This window comes from Triturus cristatus, chromosome 11 (assembly GCF_964204655.1).
Source record: "Triturus cristatus chromosome 11, aTriCri1.1, whole genome shotgun sequence".
In the NCBI taxonomy this organism is placed as follows: Eukaryota; Metazoa; Chordata; class Amphibia; order Caudata; family Salamandridae; genus Triturus; species Triturus cristatus.
In genome coordinates this window covers 627,829,193-627,852,373 of record NC_140594.1, presented here as the reverse complement: position 1 = coordinate 627,852,373, position 23,181 = coordinate 627,829,193, and the positions used below count along the sequence as shown (strand labels likewise).

The following is a 23,181-nucleotide window of genomic DNA, read 5'->3' as shown; positions in this document are numbered from 1 at the left end:
CAATACTGCATTATCGTTCACGCCTTTCAACTTAAACTGTATTTTAGCCAACTTTTTGATTAATTTATGATGTTACAGCTGATGTTTTTGCTTCATCTTATAAGCTCCCTTTAAACAATATATATATATATATATATATATATATATATATATATATATATATATATATATATATATATATATATATATATTCTCCACAGGTTTCCCAAGTTTCAAGACCGCACTCCACATCAGGTAAGTTTCCACTTTATTATTCAAAAGGCATGCAGCTTCCCATCCCAAAGTGGAAACTTACCTGATGTGGAATGCGGTCTTGAACCTTGGGAAACCTATGGAGAATATATCAGCGGCAGTTCCAGGCCGCGTGAGACGACACACCCCCGGAGAGAAAAAAACAACGGACCCGCAAGAGTGAACCCTTTGCTTTTTGAACGGACACTTCAGGTACCTTAATGCAGGCATGCAGAGTTTTATCCTAAGCCCAATGGAGGGCGTTGATTTTGTCCCACAGTGAGTTGCAGCAACCACACCCACTGGAGGGTTGTGAAATAGAAAAGAAAAAAAATATTAAAGATACTACATCTCCCAGAGTGCTCAGCAAATGTCGTTTTTTCCATCGTGAAGGCACACCTGAGGCCCAGTAATTAATAAAGACTCAAGCAGGAGAATGCAGTTCATTTTAAAAGGGTTGCTACACGGGCCTCTGATGAGAAACAAAAGGATTCGAAATGCGTAAGGCCAGGGACGGCATGTAGGGATGGGAAGCTGCGTCAGACGTGTGTCAAAAACGGTACCAGGTTGTGCTAAACGAAGCCCAGGATTGTCGCCAAAATTGTTGTGATGGGTTCACCGAAGGAAGACCAGGAAACATCAAATAAGGTAACGTAGTTTACTAGTAGCACAACCTGCATCCAGTTACCTCCACGACCTAGCTGCAACTGTCACCCGTGGAGTGCCGTCTACCTCACATTCTAGGCACGAGCACAGAGAACACAAAGAGCATGAACGCTCCAAACAAGGTAAGAATACCTTAAGATCACTAAGCAAGGTAAGTATGTAAAACTACATAAGTATGCATCACAACACATGCCTTTTGAATAATAAAGTGGAAACTTACCTGATGTGGAGTGCGATCTTGAAACTTGGGAAACCTGTGGAGAATATATATATATATATATTCACTGAATAAACCATAGGTTTCACACATGTTATAGTTAGCGGAAATTTTACTGATAAAAAACCAATGAAATTCCCCCGTTATAGTTAGTGCAGGCAACTATAACTCACGCGACCACAATCCTCTGCTGATGCTAATACTGTATTTAGACACTTATTTGCCCATGTCTTCTTCCATACATTTTTAGCTATACATATATTACAAATATTTTTTTTTCATAAAGACACATATGTCATCAGCAGAAGATTGCGGTCGCGTGAGTTATAGTTGCCTGCACTAACTATAACGGGGGAATTTCATTGGTTTTTTATCAGTAAAATTTCCGCTAACTATAACATGTGTGAAACCTATGGTTTTTTCAGTGAATTTGCAAGGTTTTTTAAATGCTAATTCCTAACTATAACGTGTGTGAAACCTATGGTTTTTTCAGTGAATTTGTACGGTTTTTTAAATGCTAAGTTACTTTACGCCATTCGTGGCGTGCGCGCCCACTTAACGCAGTTCGTTCCGTGCGCGCACGGTGCGCTTCGCGCACTGCGCGCCCACTTTACGCAGTTAGTGCCGTGCACGCACGGTGGGCACGCGGTGCGCTACGCGCACCGCGTGCCCACGTTACGCTAGATGGGCCATGTACGCACGATGCGCTTCGCGCACCGTGCGCACATGGAGGACATATGATGCACTTCGTTTTGAAAGGTAATATTTTAATTTTTTGTATATTTTATAAGCCATGCACAAATGGTGCCCTTCGGGCACCATTTGCACACGGGGTGGAGAGAGTGTGGATAATTTTTTTTTTTATTATTTTTTTTTAAAATATTTTAGTTTATCTCAGGTGTAATAAGCCATGCACAATTGGTGCCCTTCGGGCACCAATTGCACACGGGTTGGAGAGAGTGTGGATAATTTTTTACCGTACGCGTACGGTAAGCGTAATCGGCGAAATTACCGAAAAAATAAAAATTCCGTTTTTGGCCTTGGGGGATCTTTGGGGACTCCCTCAACATGGCTATGTGTGTGGGAGCTGTCTAAACAGCCCCTTTACATGTTTTTGGGCTTTATATTTTAAAAATCACTCTCAGTGCGAGAGAGAAAATGGCGGCCGCCGCTTCCTGGTTTCGGCCGATTCGAATGTTTACTTAGATCTAAGAGCCAATCAGAATTGCGCTCGCGCACGCCACCGTACGCGTACGGTAAGCGTACCGTAAGCGCACCGTAAGCTGGCTCAGATATATATATTGATTTAAAGGCTATTTTCTCAGAATCTACTGAACAGATTTACACCAAACCTACAAAAGGCACTTCCTTGACCTGAGGACTACCTCTCTGCCAAATTTCTAGTAATTCTGTTCAGCCGTTCGGGCTGTAGCCCTTTCTAAAGGTCCTATGGAAAAATGCATGGGAAAAACGCGTTTTGGGACCCCCCTTTTATCTCAGCCCCCGCTTGACGAATCCCCCCGAGACTTTCAGGGTAGGAGCGGAGCGTAGCGCCCCACCTATTTTGAAAAATTCGCGAGGATTCGTCGACCGACGCCAAAGTTATTCAAAATAGAATGTTGCGGATTTCCTATGGAAACGTGGTCCTAACTATAACTACCTACTGGCGACCGCCAGTAGGTAATACACACATTCATACATATATATATTTATATATAGTTAAACCTAAGAACCCCTTTAAAGAAGGAAAAGCTTTCAGGAAATGCTAGAATATTGTGCCTCTGCCCCAGTGGCACCTTGACACCCTCAGTCAATTGCACACCTCTACCCAGGGCAGCCTTTATTCAGCGGTGCACTCACACCTTTCTCGCGGTCGATTTCGAATTGAAAGAGACCGACTCTAATTTGTAACTAAAAAGAGGTGCGTAAAAGTAAAAAAAAAATAGGTGCAGGGCTCCAAAGTCATTCTTAAGGGCCCACTGCCGAATGCAAGGTTGACAACTACCAAGGCTGCCTAACTTTAATTCAGCCTCTTGCGCAAAGACATAAGGCACAATTAAGAGAAGACAGACTAGGTTTCACCGCCTGCACATACCATGGTCCTCGAAGTGATCAGCCCGCTGTTCTCTGGCTGATAAGGTTACAAAAAGGTAGCAGTGTAACTGAGGGGGCCAGGCACCATGGATATACCAGGGCAGACAGGTTTTCCATCATTTGTCCTAGGAAATTTGAGTACATTTAGCATGTCCCTGTTTTCAGAGATGGTTGGCTGAACACCAAGGGGTGCAAGATTTCACGAGATCCATTGTAGGATTAGAGATGTGCCTTTACTAGAGAGCAATTTATTTAAAACAGATGACACTGTGTGTAAAAGTTGTATTTCATTTCTCTTAGTGCTCCGCTGTCTGTATTCTAAGATCATGAGCGCTGTCAATAAAGTCATTATGTGTCCCTCGGTCCATGCAAAATTGCAGTGTCATTTCTATGTTTGTTGAATGTCCCTGTTTGTGGCATTCAAGATCTGGTCACTCCAAGCGAACCTTTTAGCACAAGTTGTTTGGAAGGACAGCGCCACCATTGTTATGCAAGAGTTAAGAGCCCTTCAGACCACCTTTCGTGGAAGGCTCAAAATGAAAGTGTAAAGGTAAATACTTTTACTAGTCTTTTTTTAATATGGCATCAGCAAAATTTGAGCATCTTGTTTGGTATTGTATCTGAGATGCTGGGTTTCTTTTTTTTAAAATTTCAATATACTTTTTAATGTTTTTTTACACATTTGACATATAACATATAACATGTAATCCTCAACGCTTGTTGTTATAGGGCAGCCTAAACTGGTTGAGTTATCTGTAGTACATTTTCGGTAACTTGACTGCCCCCCATCCACTGTCTTCGTATAGGAAAAGGAAGGAGTGGAATGGACAAAGATAGGGATTAGGGTAGAGAGAGAAAGAGATAGCATGCCAGAGGTTTTCCTCGCTAGTGTCAAGTTCTCGTGAGGTTGTGCTTTTCAAGTCGTTCACCTAGCGCTACTCAGGGCGGCTCATATGGGTCTAGGTACTTGTCTAGGGATGCCCACATACGCCTGCAGGGCTGTCTCCATGGTGAGTCTCGTAGGGCAGCTGTGTCAGCGCCTCTGAGATACGTCACCCAATTGAGCCATCCCTTGAACGTTGCCTTGGCGGTGTCTTTCCATTTGGTGACTATCATTTTGACTCCCGCTGTTAGAAGGAGATCCAGTAGGTCTCTATCCTGTTGTGAGTCTACATCTGTTGTAATAAATGCAGTTGCCAGGGTAGCAAATTCCGTGATAGTCATTTTCTATGCCTTCTTTCAATTGCATTTGTCCTTTGTCACTGGTTCATCTAGGGGGGTTCTGCTGCTCTTACTGGGGTATTCCAGATTCTTTGACCAGTCTTTTTCTGTTATCACTGGGGATATCTTTGTGTAAATTTCTAAAGTGGTCTGCTGACATCTGACCACTCTTTTTTTTATTTTTTTTTTATTTTAAACAAACTTTATTGGCGTCCACAAAAATTACAACTTCCGTCATCATCAATACACTGCATAACAAGGCAATATCGACAGATGCTCCAAAGAGGCCTCAATCTAGTAAACCGCAAGACAGGTCCCAGCCACAATGTGTGGGTGCAACCCCGTGGGGCAACCAGTATCTTCAGTATGTGCAATCGATGCCTCAGTGAATTTGCTATCCCCAAACCAATTTGAAAAACAGTTCCCCCCTCCCACCTCCCAACCGCGTCCCCTAACCCAACCGCCTCCCAATCCCTCCCCCCCCCTCTGCCGGGTCACTGCAACGCAAGGTTCGTTTCCCTACGCACTCACTCGGGGTCAGCGACGATCTCCCTCTCTCGACCTGGGGTCTCTCCCACCCCGATGGGCATGTCAGCCGTACTGGATATAGTGACATCTGACCACTCTTGATAGCTGGATCCAGGCCCTTGTTTACGTTTCCCAGAAAGAATTTTTGTCAGCAGCATTTGTCCGTGAGCATATTTTATGTTGCATTTTCTGTTTTCCCTACCTTATTGTTGATTTATATTCCACGAAAGTGCTGAGACATTTTGAATATAACCTAGTGTTTGCATGGTGCTTGTGCTTTTTAGTTGGACAAGTTTCTACGTTTTTGCCTAAATGTTTTTGCCGTCGTTTCTACACCATTTAGTCAGTCCTAGTTTCCTGTTGCTGCCCTCATACGCTTTTGCTTATTACTCTGACAACTCGATTTGAGTGAATTGAGGTCTGATTTTGTGTTTTTATTAAGGTAGGCACTGACCTCATTTTACAGAATACGACAACCAGTTGATAGACGGTGGTCAGTAAAAGAGCATAGGGAAGGAGGCAAGAAGAGAGAAGAGGAGGACGAGGAAAGACAGTGAGAAAATGAAAGAAGGTATGCTGGGAGGTAAAAGAGATGGAAGTGAGGGAGGTGAGAAGGAAAGAGGGAGATAAGAAGAAACAAGGGAGAGGGGGAAGTGTGGCAAAGGAAAAATAGGATTGAGAAGGGCCAATGGAGACAGTGAGAAAGGTGAGAGGAAGACAGGAAAGAGGAAAGATGCAGGCAGATAGGACTCAAGGAGTTTAGACAAGGAAAGAAAAACTAAAGATGGAATGGAGGGAGTGGCAGGTGAAGATGAGAAGAGGGAGAGAGGTGAAACAGAAAGCAGAGTGAAGGAAGTTAACAGAGAGCAGACCAAGGATGCGGGAAGGTGTAGCGAGGAAGGCAAAAGGTAAGAAGGAGAGAGGGGTTCGGCTAGAAGGATAGGATGGCAGGAGGCTGGAAGTCAGAAAACAAAGCAGAATATATAAAAAACAAGTGATGCAAGAAAAAGGGAGGTAGGAATGGAGGTATTGGAGAAAGGATGGCAGTGACATATATAGTTCTGACTCGCGTCTTCAACTTGTAAAAAATGGTTTTCTTCCAACATGCTCCCTTTCAAGATTAATACTTGGCTACAAAAATACCATCTTCTGTTGTTTGATACCTGCCAGCGTATGAAAGGCTCTCCAATCATTCTGGAAGCTGGCAGCCAAAAATATGTGGCAGCCTAAAACTGGCATCCGCCTTCAATCAGAGTTTTTTTTTACTTTAGGCGAACAGAGGTTAAAGTTTCAATGCATAATCTGACAAATCACAGTGCAGCAGTGCCGAAAGTGGGTTATTATTTGAAGGGCTAACAACTTTATTAAAAAAAACTTCTTAGATTTGTAACATAGTTTTCTGACAAACTCTCTGCAACCCTTGATAGGTATGACACAGGAGCAAACGTTTCCCTAGAAAAATGGGTGATAAGTTCAAGCAGTACAAGCAAAGTTAAGGACACTACATAATAATATTCTCAAACCAATTCAGAAAAAAAAAAAAAAATGTAATAAGTAAAATAAAAGAAAAATGTTTAAACCCGATTATGGGATGGGGATATACTATTTCCTACAGCTTCTTTCATTTTGCATTTTCTTTCTCTAGACATCTGAAGGAAACCCCGGACTCAAGATGATTTTTTTCTGCTTCCTCCTTCTGCTTAACGATGTCTCCTCTTCCGCTCATACGGTAAGACTTTCTCAAGATTCTCTTGCCTCAAGACCTTGTAGAGTGGGACCTTCAGTGCATCCCAGTCCCCAGGTTTAAGACCAAAAAGAAAGGGCGCTCATGACACCCCAGACTCTGTAGGTCACAGCTTTCCAAACTTTTCAAGTTGGTGACACACTTTTTGGAGATGCATCATTTTGGGACACAGTAAGGCAGTGCAGCGAGCGAGTGTAGCAAGCGAGCCCAAACCACTTAAGGGGGATTCGGGGGGGGGGGGGTTCTTTCCCTGGAAGAAAATTTCGAAATAAAAGTGGGTAAATGGTGCATTTGAGAGCCACCAGACCCGGCATACACACATCTCTCTCTTCTCTCTCTCTCTCTCTCTCTCTCTCTCTCTCTCTCTCTCTCTCTCTCTCTCTCTCTCTCCATCTCTCTGTCTCCCTCCCTCTATCTCTCCCTCCCTCTCTCTGTCTCCCTCCCTCTCTCTGTCTCCCTCCCTCTCTCTCTCTCCCCCTCCCTCCCTCTCTCTCTCTCTGTCTCCCTCACTCTGTTTCCCTCTCTCTCTCTCTGTCTCCCTCCCTCTATCTCCCTCCCTCTCTCCCTCTGTCTCCCTCTATCTCGCTCCCTCTGTCGCCCTCCTCCCTCTGTCTGTCTCCCTCTGTCTGTCGCCCTCTGTCTCCCGGTCTCTGTCTCCCTCTGTTTCCGTCCCTCTGTCTCCCTCCCTCTGTCTCCGTCCTTCTGTCTCCCTCCCTCTGTCTCCCTCCCTCACTCCCTCTGTCTCCCTCTCGCTCTCCCTTTGTCTCCCACTGTCTGGCGCCCTCTGTCTCCCTCCCTCTCTCCCTCTCTGTCTCCCTCCCTCTGTCTCCCTCTCCCTCTGTCTCCCTCTCTCTCTCTCTCTCTCTCTCCATCTCTCTGTCTCCCTCTCTCTATCTCGCCCTCCCTCTCTCTGTCTCCCTCCCTCTCTCTCCCCCTCCCTCTCTCTATCTCTCTCTCCCTCTCTGTCTCCCTCTGTCTCACTCACTCTGTTTCCCTCTCTCTCTCTCCGTCTCCCTCCCTCTATCTCGCTCCCTCTGTCGCCCTCCTCCCTCTGTCTGTCTCCCTCTGTCTCCCGCTCTCTGTCTCCCTCTGTCTCCCTCTGTTTCCGTCCCCCTGTCTCCCTCCCTCTGTCTCCGTCCTTCTGTCTCCCTCCCTCTGTCTCCCTCCCTCACTCCCTCTGTCTCCCTCTCGCTCTCCCTCTTTCTCCCTCTGTCTGTCGCCCTCTGTCTCCCTCTGTGTCTCCCTCCCTCTCTCCCTCTCTGTCTTCCTCCCTCTGTCTCCCTCTCCCTCTGTCTCCCTCTCTCTCTGTCTCGCTCTCTGTCTCCCTCTCTCTCTGTCTCTCCCTCCCTCCCTCTGTCTCCCTCCCTGTCTTCCTCCCTGTATCTCCCTCTGTCTGTCTCCCACTGTCTGTCGCCCTCTGTCTCCCTCTCTGTCTCCCTCTGTCTCCCTCCCTGTCTCCCTCCCTCTCTCCCTCTCTGTCTCCCTCCCTCTGTCTCCCTCTCCCTCTGTCTCCCTCTCTCTCTCACTCTCTCTCTCTCTCTCCATCTCTCTGTCTCCCCCTCTCTATCTCTCCCTTCCCCTCTCTCTCTCCCTCCCTCTCTCTCTCCCTCCCTCTCTCTCTCTCTCTCTCTCTCTCTCTCTCTCTCTCTCTGTCTCCCTCTGTCTCACTCACTCTGTTTCCCTCTCTCTCTCTCTGTCTCCCTCCCTCTGTCTCCCTCCCTCTGTCTCCCTCTATCTCGCTCCCTCTGTCGCCCTCTTCCCTCTGTCTGTCTCCCTTTGTCTCCCGCTCTCTGTCTCCCTCTGTCTCCCTCTGTTTCCGTCCCTCTGTCTCCCTCCCTCTGTCTCCGTCCTTCTGTCTCCCTCCCTCTGTCTCCCTCCCTCACTCCCTCTGTCTCCCTCCTGCTCTCCCTCTTTCTCCCTCTGTCTGTCGCCCTCTGTCTCCCTCTCCCTCTCCCTCTGTCTCCCTCTCTCTCTGTCTCGCTCTCTGTCTCCCTCTCTCTCTGTCCCTCCCTCCCTCTGTCTCCCTCCCTGTCTTCCTCCCTGTTTCTCCCTCTGTCTGTCTCCTGCTGTCTGTCACCCACTGTCACCTCACCCCAGCTTCCATGGCACACACACAGCCGCACCCGAGTACTTTGCAGGTCTTTAAAAGACCATTTACTGGGAGACGTTATGTAATAGATGAGGCATAGTGAGAACAAAGCTTTCAAAGGAATGCCTCTTAATTAGCAGCAGTTATGTGCTCACTCACTCTGTTTCCCTCTCTCTCTCTCTCTCTCCCTCCCTCTGTCTCCCTCCCTCTCTCTCCCTCTGTCTCCGTCCTTCACTCCCTCTGTCTCCCTCTCGCTCTCCCTCTTTCTCCCTCTGTCTGTCTCCCTCTGTCTGTCGCCCTCTGTCTCCCTCTCTGTCTCCCTCTGTCTCCCTCCCTCTCTCCCTCTCTGTCTCCCTCCCTCTGTCTCCCTCTCTCTCTGTCTCCCTCTCTTCCTCTCTCTCTGTCTCTCCCTCCCTCTGTCTCCCTCCCCGTCTTCCTCCCTGTATCTCCCTCTGTCTGTCTCCTGCTGTCTGTCACCCTCTGTCTGTCACCCTCTTTCACCTCACCCCAGCTTCCCAGGCACACACACAGCCACACCCGAGTACTTCACAGGTCTTTAAAAGACCATTTACTGGGAGACGTTATGTAATAGATGAGGCATAGTGAGAACAAAGCTTTCAAAGGAATGCCTCTTAATTAGCAGCAGTTATGTGCTAAGTGCCCGTTAATACCAGTGTCATCCCGCGACACACCCACCATTTGCAGGCAACACAGTACTGTGTCGGGACACACAGTTTGGAAAGCTCTGCTGTAGGTTAAGACCCGGAAGAGAGGGATCATCCATACAACCAGACCTATCACTGTGAGATTCCAGAAAAAGTTGTGCTCTTGACACCTCTGTGTAGAAAGAACTCAATACATCCATGCCCTGGTGCTATAAGACCAGAAAGAAAAGGGCACTTAGAAGACACCTCTGGCACAAGCGATCAGTATCTTGCAGAGAGGGACCTTTAGTGCACACACGACCAGTGCCCCTGAGACCCCAAATAAAAAGGTACTCAAGATACCCCTGAACCTACAGGCGAAAGCCCCGTAGAGAGCCCCCTTCAGTATACCAATGGGCCAGAACCCCGAAACAAATGAAAAACAAGTTCTAAAGCTACCCATGACCTAGAGCTTTGAGTCCCCGAGAGAGCGACCTCTAGGTAACGTCTAACCCAGTCCAAAGCAGGTGAAAGAGGTCCTAAAAAAAAAACTGACACTAGGCAACAATACCTTGGTACGGGTAAGACTCAGATTCCATGATGATTTTATTTACGGGTAAGACTCAGATTCCATGATGATTTTATTTACGGGTAAGACTCAGATTCCATGATGATTTTATTGACCACTGTACCAGAATGAACCTCATGGGGTGTCTCTCTAGGACCTCATCACTGGCCACTAATCTTGCACTCTGATCTTAGAATCCTCCTGAGCAGAGGGCGTTTAGAACAAATCACGGAACCAGCCAAATTACTTTCCAAACATATCAGAGAACATGGTACTACTGTTATGTCTGAAAAATCCAATTTTTGAAAGGTAATTGTTCTGTCTCGTTTTGTATGCTAACATCCCAGTATCGGAATGTGATTATTCTAATTTTCTGTAGGACATCATGGTGTGTATTTTGATAAGATGCATCCCTCTTTATGTTTCTGGACCTTATATTCCTCCTCAACAGATTGAAGTTTATTTTAAGCATAACGTCTCAAGTTGGTTTGGACAGCATGGCGTCTTTCTCTCTGGTGCTGTAGCACCTAGAACACCATGACATCAAGTTTGTCTGGAATCTGGCCATGAAGGTCACAGACTAATACTCTCCTAACGGGCCCGCTGAAGTCCTAATCGAGATAACTAACTGGAAATACCATTGCGCTGAAACTCTGAGATCTCTGTGACTGAAGGCATAGCTCTGCAGTCTGGGACCCAATCTCTGCAATATGTGCAAATGTAATTACCTATATGCACACCTAAGAAGTGTGGGGGGTGGGGGTAGTCCCCGGATCTTCTGCTTTTTTCTTATCTAGAACATAAAGATTCGTTAATAAAATGTGAGAAATTGTTTTAAAGATGGGGTTGTCGTCACAGGGAAATGAGCCATATTGTAAAATGTATCAGTATAGCCGTAATTTAATAAATGTTATCTTTCTTGGTTGTAGGCTCTTCATCTTCGACTGAAACGTGGAACAAGGACGTATAGAGGTGAGGGATTCTGTCACACAGGAATTATGCAAAGCACACTAGCATGTTGTGTTGGCCTTTGTTGGGTTTTGCCAAGATCAAGGATGCAGTAAGCAGTGGACTGATTACAGAATTAGCCTTTTGTCTGGAGCTTCAGACACTGGGGGAGCTGGCAGATAAAGAGTTAGCAAGAATGTGTAAGGCTTAGTATCCTGTATCAACATTTTGAAAATGTACCCCATTCGATATCAAAATCTAAAGAAATCAGTGTTAGGTGTGTGGTCTTATGTTCATGGGTTGTAGAATTACATTTTCCTTAGGGTGTGGCCTAGATACATAGTTTATATGGGCTTGATTTGTAGAACAAAGTCTGGCTTCAGGTTTTGTGGCCCTTGTATTTGGATGTTTTGTTAGGGTTAAAATGGCATTGATGTTTGGAGTCTCTTTGTAACATGTTACCTAATAGAAAGGGATATATTTGAAATAAGATAGTAGGGGCTTTAATTAGGCTACGTTGCTTTGATTGGCACAGAGGTTTTGGGCCTTCCTATTTATTTAGTGTAGCAGTAGGAGTTTTGGGACTCTGTTTGGTTGTGATGTTACCGTTAGAGTTTAGTATTTGGCTTTATGTTAGGGTTGAGGGTTAGAAGTGCGCCTTTTTGGGCTTGGTGGCGGTGTTATGGTGAAAGGCCTCTTTTGTACTTCTGTTCTCTTCTGGTGTTCAGGTAGATTAGGGTTTGGATCACTGACCCAGTGAAAGTTGAGGAAAGCCCTATGCTCCAACTTCCATAAAACGTAAACTTACGTACTGTTGACCAGAGGTGTACCACTCGCTCAGTAGTACGGGATCAGAATTATTGGCTCACCTTTTTGTAAGCTAGCCGTGTTCAAGGCAAGAACTGAAGGAGTAAACACAGAACACAATTTGCAGCATTTTGAAGGAATAAATAATTACATTTTTAGGTAAAGCAAATTCTGTAACATCAAATCAGTACTATAACTACCACTACTACAGCTAGTGCTGCAAATAATAATAATACAACAATATCAATAATCCTCATAAAAACAGAATAATACTGCAGTGGAGATTAAATGGGGTTTAAAAGATCTGGCCCAAGGATAATGGTTAAATTTAGAGTCACATTAAAGTTGTTGGGATACAAAAATGTTCAACAGCATTAAATAGAAGTATGGAGATTTTCAGCAGAACAATGCTCAAAGCTGAACTAGGCCTGGAGGGGACCCAGCAAGCCTGCGATTAGGGTTCAGCCAGCTGAAAAAGTTACCACTGCAGATACAAGATCTTTCTAGCAGACAAGAAGCACCGATGGTAGCCAGTGAACTCAACATCCGTGGCCCGAGTGAAATTACAAGTATGGATGGGAGCTGGTGCTGGCAGAGGCGAATCACGACGCAACGTCTTCTGTTTGATGCAGCAGTGGTCCCCAGCCATTTCTTTTGTTTTTAAGTTTAGGGGGTCACTGAAGAATTCTTGAGGCACCTTGCATGGAACTTTGAGGTGCTCCATGAGATGCTTTTGATCAACACCTATGGTTTTCTTACTCTCCGTTCTGCTGCAATTTCAATTCCAAATGGATTTTTTAAAACGCCTGGAGGTCTTACGATGCAAGCAACAATTGGACTTACCCTGATTTCTCCTTGTATAGCTTCTCCAAGACACAGGATAAACATTTTGCCTTCACCTGTCCATTTGCTGGGGTTCAAGATTCATACTCAATCGGTCATAGGAAATAAAGTATGGGAACCAGTTATTCTAATATTCTAAATGTTTGCCTAACTTTGCATATGGCTAACACATTAATATTGATCTGGGAAGATTTAGCCTGTGTGCTTCATTGTGCACAGCAGTAAATAAAGAGAAAGAGGCCTGCAAAGGATAGCAGATCTATGTTTCGTTTCGATATTCAATTTTGGAGTGTGCAGGCGTTGCAATTTCAGGGTCTAAAGGGGAGAGGGATCACCAGGCAACAAAAATAGACAAGTTGGGAATGAGACATTAGGGTAGTAGCTGTGTTAGTGGTTATAGTTCAAAATAGACATCTTCAACTTTGTAAATGGTAACAGATGGAGACAGAAAGCATCTGTGTTCCTCAGGAACCTTGAAGAAGTGGATGATGTTCCTGTACTGTCCTAGTTCCTTGTAACTTTCAACGGCTTGCAATGTGCGCATTGTGGTCCAAAATGGCCATTGTAAATCACAATGCTCATAAGGTCTTCTGAATTGTAACTTGCATTCACAAAAGCAACTGTATTGCACAGCAGTGTCTTTGAGAATTCATGATCAGTTAGTACCTGTGCGGCCATCTCTTAAAATGTCCAAAACCAGAGTTACCGAATATTGAAAGTATTTCATACCAAGAGGCATCCGGCTGCTCCTCGTTGGTTCTTCGCCAGTCATTGAGCTTCTCCACCCCGGACCTGCCGGAGGAGTGCTGGTCACAAGTCCTCCCTTGACTGGCAAAGTTCCCACACCCTATCAATTATAGAAGCTTTGGCTCCACACAGATGCCAAGCACCCCTGCCTTACACATGCACCAGATCTCAAATGGATTGATTCTACAAGGGACTCCCGATAATGCTGCCTGCAACGCTGGTTGAAAAGTTTCTATTGAACAGCTCAGGAGTCCAACCAGGCATTTTTTCAGGATTTACATGGACTCTTGAAATTTCTTCTTACCATTTAGACAACGTACCCGAAAGAGGATTTTATTTGCGGCCCATTGCTGTCACAGACCTTAGGCTCTCAGTTTTCCATTTTTATAGATACAGAGAGAAGCCATTTATTTTCACGTTTGTATTTACTTTAAAATATGGATAAAATGAATATTAGGTTGTCTTTTGAGTGATTCTATGTGCTTTCAGTCATGACTGACAAGCCTATAGCTGTGCGGATTGACAGATAAGGAAGTAAAAAAAAAAAAAGAGAGAATGTTTCCTAATTAACAAAGTCAGATGCCAATTCGCACAAGGTTCACACTAAAATGGGCTTATTTTCACATGTCTATTAATTTATCATCTTTGGGTGTTCATAGCACTGAGAGTTGTCAAGAATTCAACCATGAGTGTACAATTATTTATTGGTAACAACTTATTGTTTTTCACAAAATACAAAATAAATATGGATAAAGACAGATAAAATATGTAAAAAATAAATACTGATAAATACAGCTGGAAATGTCGAAAACAAATACCATAAAACTGGGAGCCCCTCATATAATGTTTATAGTAAAATGTAGCTGTGTTATTGGTGTGGACCTCAAGCTGGTTGAGCAACCAACTGCAACCATATCTGAAATCTGTTAACCCAAACTGAGGGAAAAGGGAAGCAAAGCTGAATCACTGTAAACTATTTCTCTTTTAACTTGCACATTAATTATTCTTATTTCCTTGTGGGAAAAGTAGCTCTCCTGTAGACGACTATATGACTTGTAGTGTTTCTGCTGTCCTTCCTTCTCCGTGGGAGACAAAGCAAGCCTCCCCGTGTGGTGGGATCATTCCCCTCTCTTCTCGTAAATTGGCCTGAGGACTCAATTGGCAAGGATACCAATAGAATGTCTTACTGGGCCCTCATCAGGGGCCTTCTAGGTCTCCCTATGGCAAAACAAATACCATTCCCTTTCTGATTAAGGGTACCAGGGAGGGAAATGGGAGAAAATGTGGGACAATTGGCACAGATGTAGAGATGCGTTTGAGGGATAGGATTTCATTCCTTGCGATTTTGAAACTCAATCATCCCTTTCTATGTGCAGATATGATCCTATTTGCACATTGTTTCTTCATGCTCCATGGCGACAACGTTATGTCCATGATGTTTTGTTTAATAATGTAGACACTTCGATGGATGTAATATGTATTTATGCTTCTTGTTTAGTGAGCAACAGTTTAATAAAAATAATCCCCAAAAAAGTGTACCAGGGAGGTTCCTGTCTTCAATGAATGCAGCCCAGAGATGGGACCAACCAAAATGCACTGGGTACTTTAGGTATTAATTTATTGATTTCTATCGTAAAAAGTCCAATTGCAGTTAAAGTCTTTGCGTAACTAACAGCATTTAGAAAATGCGGCTAAACTGTACCAAAATACAGTTTTTGTGCTTCTTGTTACTAAGCGAAAGGCCTGTCTGCATAGTGCTCTTGTCAAGAATTCCTGTCATGCGAGGGGAGGAAAACGGTAACCAGCGAAAACGGACTACATCTCCCAGGATGCTTAGCGGTTGAGAGGTTATGTAAACAGGAGAGCTGTTACATAACTCAAGGAAAACACGCCCTTATGTAAACAGGAGAGCTGTTACATAACTCAAGGAAAACACGCCCTTATGTAAACAGGAGAGCTGTTACATAACTCAAGGAAAACACGCCCTTATGTAAACAGGAGAGCTGTTACATAACTCAAGGAAAACACGCCCTATAAAGGGAGGAACCGGGAGGTACAACGCTGTCGGATATTGTGTTTACACCGACGTACCTGCTTAGTGAAGAGTAGTGTTCCGGAGTGGTGCTCCAGTAAGGCAAGAACGGAGGTAGGTCGAGTCGTTACTCCCTGGGCCGTGTCTTGCCCCATCGTCACCTGTGAAGGACCCGGAAGCTCTACCGGATAACCATTGAGCTTCGCTTTTTGACTCGGCTGAGTCAAAGCGCAGTGGCGCTTTTGCTGGTTGGAGTCGTAACTCCCAGCCCGACCAGAGATACAGGGACTGCCAGCTGTAACGCACACCAGGAGGTGTTTGCCGCGTTATAGACTCGGTAGTCCACAGGATCGATCGAGCGGCTGCTCTCGGTTCAGTCTTCTTTGCTTGTGATTGGGGTATCGGTGACGCATCACCAGGAGGTGACTCCGCGTCCCGGTGCAGTCTGAGGAAGAGGTTGAGCGGCTGCTCCCTTCAGGTAGAGACCCCGGCTGGGTGTTTCCCTGACTCCTCGATTCTCCCCAACACTCTTCGTGCCCCTCACAGCCTACCGATTGGCATTGTCGGCCATTTCATTTCTGCCCTCTGTTGGCATACGCCGGGATCGGCGTATATGCAGAGGACGGTTAGGACCATCCGTGCTGTGGGCTGGTAACGTACTTAGCCTGGAGGATTCCAGTGACTATAACCTTTGTTTATTCCTTGTATTATTTTTGCCTTCATTAAAATAACTAAACCTTCACAAGTGGTTGCGTTCTCATTATCGTGTCTGTTAAACGATCCTGAGACGTTCAGGGCGTTACAAAATATCCGACCTTAATAACACTAACTGTCTCCCGGTCGATAACAGACATGGCAACACTTGATGATGTGCTGGCTGCTTTAGCGACCGTGCAAATTGAATTGGCTGCCTCCAGGCAAGAAACAGCCGATGTAAAAGCCAGACTGGATGCTATCCAATTGGACCCGCTCACGCCCAGCACCTCCCTCACGAACCAGACCCCTGCGGTAGTAGTGGAAATGCCGGTAGCCGTCCCCTTGGCAACACCAGAGAGGTACAGTGGGGATCCTAACACAGTGCAGGTATTCCTCACACAAGTGGCGCTACATTTATCGTGCAAACCAAGGGCGTTCCGCACGAGTCAGGCTCGTGTGGCTTTCCTTATATCCTATTTGGCTGGAAACGCGGCACAATGGGCCGTACCTCTGGTGAGCAGGGACGACCCCATCTTATGTGATTGGGGTGCTTTTCGCGAGGAATTCCTGAAAGTCTTCGACAGAAGGGCTGACTCGTACACGGCGGACCGTGAAATGCTTGAGTTGAGACAGGGATCCAACGACCTGGTGCAGTATCTCAACGCGTTCCGAAGGCTGGTTGCGGAAACCAAGTGGCCTGTTGCTAAACAGACGGCGCTCTTCCATCACGGGCTGTGCGATGAGCTCAAGGACGCCGTGGCTCATATTGACCCACAACCCAAGACATGTGAGGGCCTTATCAACCTGGTATTACGGCTGGAACATAGGCTAAGTGAAAGAAAGGGGGATCATGGGAGAAAAGGAAACTCCCTTCCATCCTATGTGACAGTGGGAAGTCCAGAAACTTCCAACGCATCCAAGGGAGAACCCATGGACATCGGCGCAATACGAGCGAGCCTCACAGCCACGGAGAAAGAGTCACGCCGTAAACAAGGATTGTGCCTATATTGTGGCAAAAAAGGCCACTACGTACGTGAATGCCCTGCCAAACCGAAGACGTCACGTTATCGGGCCAACCGGTCGGTAACAGCCGTGGTGGACGTACCGGCGGAAAACTAGAGGACTCCCAGACCAAAGAAGGGGCATCTCGGAGTCACTCATCCATCCCTTCACTTTCCAACTCGGTCACTAAGGGACAACGACACCTGTTTCTCACGGTGCACGTGGGAGTGCATGACCAGTGGATACCCGTTGTGGCCATGGTGGATTCAGGGGCCACTGGCATGTTTATGGACCACAACGAGGCATGCAGGCTAGGGCTAGTGCTTCTTCCCAAAGCTGTACCCGAAGACGTCTATGCTGTAGACGGAAGGCGATTGGTGACGGGGCCCATCGGGCAGCACACGGGGGTCCTTCCGATGAGATGTGGGAGGAACCATTTGGAACAAATCGATTTTAACATCATCCGAGCGCCCCAATATGGCGTCATATTGGGATTGCCGTGGCTACAGAAACACAACCCCTCTGTGGATTGGCCAACACATCGCATCGAACTGACGTCACCGTATTGCATCCTGCATTGTGGAATAAGAACGGAATCCCTTGACGCAGATGAGAGCAGGAGTCAGACGGTGGCTACAGCGGCAGAAAAAGATGTGGCTCTCCCCCAGGCTTATCACAGTTTTGAGGATGTATTTGATGAGGTGAAGGCGGAAGTGCTACCACCACATAGACAGTTTGACTGCCAGATCGACCTGGTGCCAGGGGCCAGCGTTCCCAGCGGCAGGCTGTATGCCCTGACGGAGCCTGAAAACGTGCATCTCCGGGGGTACCTGGATAAACTCCTCAAGCTAGGATTCATCCGCCCGTCCAAGTCTCCGGCCGCTTCGCCACTCTTCTTCATCCCGAAGGCTAATGGGGAGCTGAGAGCCTGTGTGGACTTTAGGGCATTGAATGCGATAACCGTAAAGAATCGGTACCCCTTGCCTCTCATCAGTGTACTTCTGGAACAGGTCAAGAAAGCTCGTATCTACACCAAGTTGGATTTGAAAGGGGCATACCATCTGGTGCGCATGAGGGACGGAGACGAGTGGAAGACCGCCTTTAAGACCAGGTTCGGCCTTTTTGAGTACCTCGTCATGCCGTTCGGTCTGTGCAACGCCCCGGCAGCCTTTCAGTACTTTTTGAATGAAGTATTCAGAGAGGAGTTGGATATCTACGTGGTCGTATATATCGACGACATCCTCATCTATTCGTCCAGTGTGGAGGAGCACGTACACCACGTCAAAGCTGTGCTCCAAAAGCTGAGGGAAAACATGCTGTTTTGTAAACTCAGCAAGTGTGACTTCCACGTCACATCCGTGGAATTCCTTGGAGTGATGCTGAGTCCAGAGGGACAGGAGATGGCAGAACGAAAGATCAAGGCGGTGAAAGAATGGCCGGTGCCCCAAAGCGTGAAGGACGTCCAAAGTTTCATTGGCTTCGCCAACTTTTACAGGCGGTTTATAGATGGATTTTCAGGATTGGTGGCCCCAATCACACAGCTACTGAGGAAGTCCAAGGAGTTTGTCTGGTCCCCTGAAGCGAACAAAGCCTTTGAGGCCCTGAAAAGCGCCTTTGGTAAGGCGCCGGTGTTGGCTCACCCCGATCCGGATCTCCCCTACGTGGTGGAAGCGGACGCATCGGATGTGGTGCTGGGGGCTATCTTGTCCCAACGCAACCACGACACAGGGGTGCTTCATCCCGTTGCGTACATGTCCCGCAAACTCAACGACGCCGAACGCAACTACCATATTGCGGAGAAGGAGCTTCTCGCAATCAAGGACGCCTTCACCGAATGGAGGCATTGGTTGATGGGGGCAAGACATGTGGTATCGGTGTACACGGACCATCGGAACCTACAGTTCATGACGGCCACAAGACATCTTTCTCCCAGACAGCTGCGGTGGATGATCTTCTTTGCGGGGTTCAACTTCCGCATCATATATCGGCCGGGGACGGAAAACCGGAAGGCGGACGCCCTGTCCCGTCAATCTGCAGTTAAGGAACCATTGCCTGCGACCGAGCATTCCATCATTTCCTCGAGGATGGTATTGGGGGTTATCCAACCGGATACTTTCCTGAGGGGAATAAAGAGAGGGATCAGGTCATTCGCATGGCGGAGGTGGCTCCTCAGTCACAGAGAATGGCAGCTGAAGGACGGGATACCCCTGAAGGGCAGGTGCCTATTGTTACCCACGCCTAGGCTAAGGAAACAAGCATTCATCTGGTGCCATGACTCTCCATGCGCAGGTTATTTGGGCTTTGAAAAAACGGTGGCTAGCATGGGACGGCATTTCTGGTGGCCAACCATGAGAGTGGATGTCAGGAGGTGGGGACAGGAGTGTCCTACGTGTGCTACCATGAAGGCCGACCATGGCCGAACCCAAGGGCTCTTACATCCACTTCCGACCCCGGATAGACCATGGGATAGCATATCACTGGACTTCGTGGTGGGCCTACCGGTAGACCAGGGGATGACGGCAATACTGGTGGTGGTGGATTACTTGACGAAAATGGGGCACTTCATCCCCTGCAAGAGAGTCCCTACGGCCGGGGAATTGGCGTCACTACTCCTAAAGAATGTGGTACGACTGCATGGATTACCTGGGGTGATCGTGTCGGACCGGGGGTCGCAGTTTACTGCGCAATTCTGGAAGACTTGGTGCACTGCGCTGCATGTTCAGACCGCCCTGTCCACCAGCTACCACCCTCAAACGGACGGCCAAACCGAGCGCCTGAACCAAACGCTCAAACAGTATCTGCGATGTTTTGTGGACCAGGGCAGGGAAGAATGGGTCGACTTGCTATGGGTTGCAGAGATAGCCTATAACAACGCCACTCACAGCTCCACACAGTCATCTCCGTTCTATAGTAACTATGGCCAACATCCCAGGTTCTTGCCATTTCTACATCCGTTCAGAGAGGACAGGATTCCCGCCACAGCCGACAGGGTGGCACACATAAAAGACACGTTGATGCGCTCAAGGGCTGTCCTAATAGAGGCCAAGAGAAGATACAAGGCTGCGGCAGACAGGAAGAGAAGGCCCGGGCCACTGTACCGCACTGGAGACTACGTCTGGATATCCACAAGAAACATGAGGTTTCGAAAGAACAGTGTGTTCCATCCCAAGTACATGGGCCCCTATCGAATTACCAAGTGTATGGGTCCCGTGAACGTGAAGGTGTGCTTGCCCCAGTCATTGCGGATACACCCTGTCTTTCATGTATCATTGCTCAAACCAGCACCCTCCAAGCCGTCTGGGACACCTAGGCCGGTATGCGTGGAGTCGGAGGTGGAGTATGAAGTGTCGGGCATACGGGCGTCCAAATGGCGCAGGGGGAAGCTGTGGTACCTGGTTGCGTGGAAAGGCTATGGCCCGGAGGAGCAGTCATGGGAACCGGCTGAAGGGGTTCATGCTCCGCGCTTGGTCTCCTTGTTCCATCGGCGTTTTCCTGCCAGCGCTGGACCCGTGGGGAGCCGCTGAGAGGGAGGATGTACTGTCAAGAATTCCTGTCATGCGAGGGGAGGAAAACGGTAACCAGCGAAAACGGACTACATCTCCCAGGATGCTTAGCGGTTGAGAGGTTATGTAAACAGGAGAGCTGTTACATAACTCAAGGAAAACACGCCCTTATGTAAACAGGAGAGCTGTTACATAACTCAAGGAAAACACGCCCTTATGTAAACAGGAGAGCTGTTACATAACTCAAGGAAAACACGCCCTTATGTAAACAGGAGAGCTGTTACATAACTCAAGGAAAACACGCCCTATAAAGGGAGGAACCGGGAGGTACAACGCTGTCGGATATTGTGTTTACACCGACGTACCTGCTTAGTGAAGAGTAGTGTTCCGGAGTGGTGCTCCAGTAAGGCAAGAACGGAGGTAGGTCGAGTCGTTACTCCCTGGGCCGTGTCTTGCCCCATCGTCACCTGTGAAGGACCCGGAAGCTCTACCGGATAACCATTGAGCTTCGCTTTTTGACTCGGCTGAGTCAAAGCGCAGTGGCGCTTTTGCTGGTTGGAGTCGTAACTCCCAGCCCGACCAGAGATACAGGGACTGCCAGCTGTAACGCACACCAGGAGGTGTTTGCCGCGTTACAGACTCGGAAGTCCACAGGATCGATCGAGCGGCTGCTCTCGGTTCAGTCTTCTTTGCTTGTGATTGGGGTATCGGTGACGCATCACCAGGAGGTGACTCCGCGTCCCGGTGCAGTCTGAGGAAGAGGTTGAGCGGCTGCTCCCTTCAGGTAGAGACCCCGGCTGGGTGTTTCCCTGACTCCTCGATTCTCCCCAACACTCTTCGTGCCCCTCACAGCCTACCGATTGGCATTGTCGGCCATTTCATTTCTGCCCTCTGTTGGCATACGCCGGGATCGGCGTATATGCAGAGGACGGTTAGGACCATCCGTGCTGTGGGCTGGTAACGTACTTAGCCTGGAGGATTCCAGTGACTATAACCTTTGTTTATTCCTTGTATTATTTTTGCCTTCATTAAAATAACTAAACCTTCACAAGTGGTTGCGTTCTCATTATCGTGTCTGTTAAACGATCCTGAGACGTTCAGGGCGTTACAGCTCTCCAACCTTCATTCCTGACTACAGTGGTAACACACCAGAAAGGTTTTGGCTGCAGGTTTACAGATCAAATGTAGGGCCAGGATAATGAACACAAAACACATGGAGTTTTGAAAGTTGTGCTAAGGCTCCCCACAGTTAGCTTTGGGTTTTGTTGAGATTATTATTAATTTCTGGTGTTAGATGGATTTCCGGTAGTAATAATATTTGGGGGCTCGTTGTCAGGTTCTGGTGTTGGAGTTGATTATTAGCAGAGAACTCTAGGTGCTCAGGTTTCCGTTGCAATGCAAAAGGAACACAGTTTGGGGTGCTGTGTTAGGTTGCACTGCTTGGGTTAATTGCTGCTGCTAATGCTATCCTGGGATGTGTGTGGTTGAATTGCATAAAAGATGGGATGCTGGTTGTACACCTTTAAAAATAGCTATAGAGTTGGTTTTAAGGGATGGTGTGGGGTTTTTCCCGAAGAGTTTCTTTCTAAAGATTTACCATGTTGATTTCCTCAGGCACCTGCACTGAAAATTCTTCCAATCAGATTTACCATCGAGGGGAGTCGTGGCTGCGTCCTGCAGGCCGTCGGGTGGAGTTTTGCCGGTGTGATGGGCAGATTCGTTGTCATACAGTCCCAGTGATAGGTGGGTGCCTAAAGGTTTGATGATTAGTTGTTTCTGGTGAGTTGAAATCACAAGGTTCCCTGCCTGCCCCGTTCCCCCACGTAAGCTCTGGATCCATCACTTCACCCACCTGAGGAACTCCTTAAGTGGGCAAGGTCCACTCTTTAAAGGTCACGCACGAAAAGAATAGAAAATGTGACCTAATCCCTAAAAACTCTAATTCGATCTCTACGATCAGGTATTTGACTGCTGAACTGATAGATTTAATGGTAAACAGTGAATACTTCAGATTCCCCTCTGTTCCTCAGCACCAAGCATCCGGGCATTGACTTTTTAAAAAACCCTACTACTCCTTTATATTTTTACTGCCAGGAATTGACTACCCCCTCTGACCCTGGTGAACATGGTATCCCACTATAGCCCCGACCACCCTATGCTGACAGCATCTTCCAAAAATACTCATTGTTGATCCTACCAGATATCGTTGTCGTACTGACCCTGCAGAAGTCATCCACGGAGTGATCTTGTCACCACCATACTAACCATGGCAGACACTATCAGCCAAGATGTCTAGTTAGATATCAACCCCAAGGGAAACATCTCTTACATTGTAGTGCCTTTACAGCGCAGTCCGTACCACGACTGCGACGTTACCATGAGTTCCATTACAACGCGTCATTACAATGACTTGCTTTAGAGAATGCGGCAGTGGCTGGTGTTGGATTTTAAATCCAACAACTTCCCTACTGATACACCGACTGGCGTTGGAATAATAATTTAAACTATTCCAAAGTCAAGCACTTCCCTAAGGCAAGTTGTTGGAATGACTTGCGTTGTAATGAAACTCGTGGTAACGACACAGTCATGGTATTGTCCTGC

General features: G+C 47.1%; 1 protein-coding gene across 4 annotated transcripts in view; it reads left to right on the top strand.

Moving 5' to 3' along the window:
- PLAT (plasminogen activator, tissue type) overlaps nucleotides 1-23,181 on the top strand; it is a 108,245-nt gene that overhangs the window by 44,964 nt on the left and 40,100 nt on the right. For all 4 annotated transcript variants that reach the window (XM_085634076.1, XM_085634078.1, XM_085634075.1 and 1 more), the window contains exons 2-4: nucleotides 6,603-6,686; nucleotides 10,932-10,974; nucleotides 22,195-22,323. In XM_085634076.1, coding sequence (XP_085490202.1) covers nucleotides 6,630-6,686; nucleotides 10,932-10,974; nucleotides 22,195-22,323 — 229 coding nt within the window. In that variant the 5' untranslated portion in view covers nucleotides 6,603-6,629. The remainder of the gene's footprint in view (nucleotides 1-6,602; nucleotides 6,687-10,931; nucleotides 10,975-22,194; nucleotides 22,324-23,181) is intronic.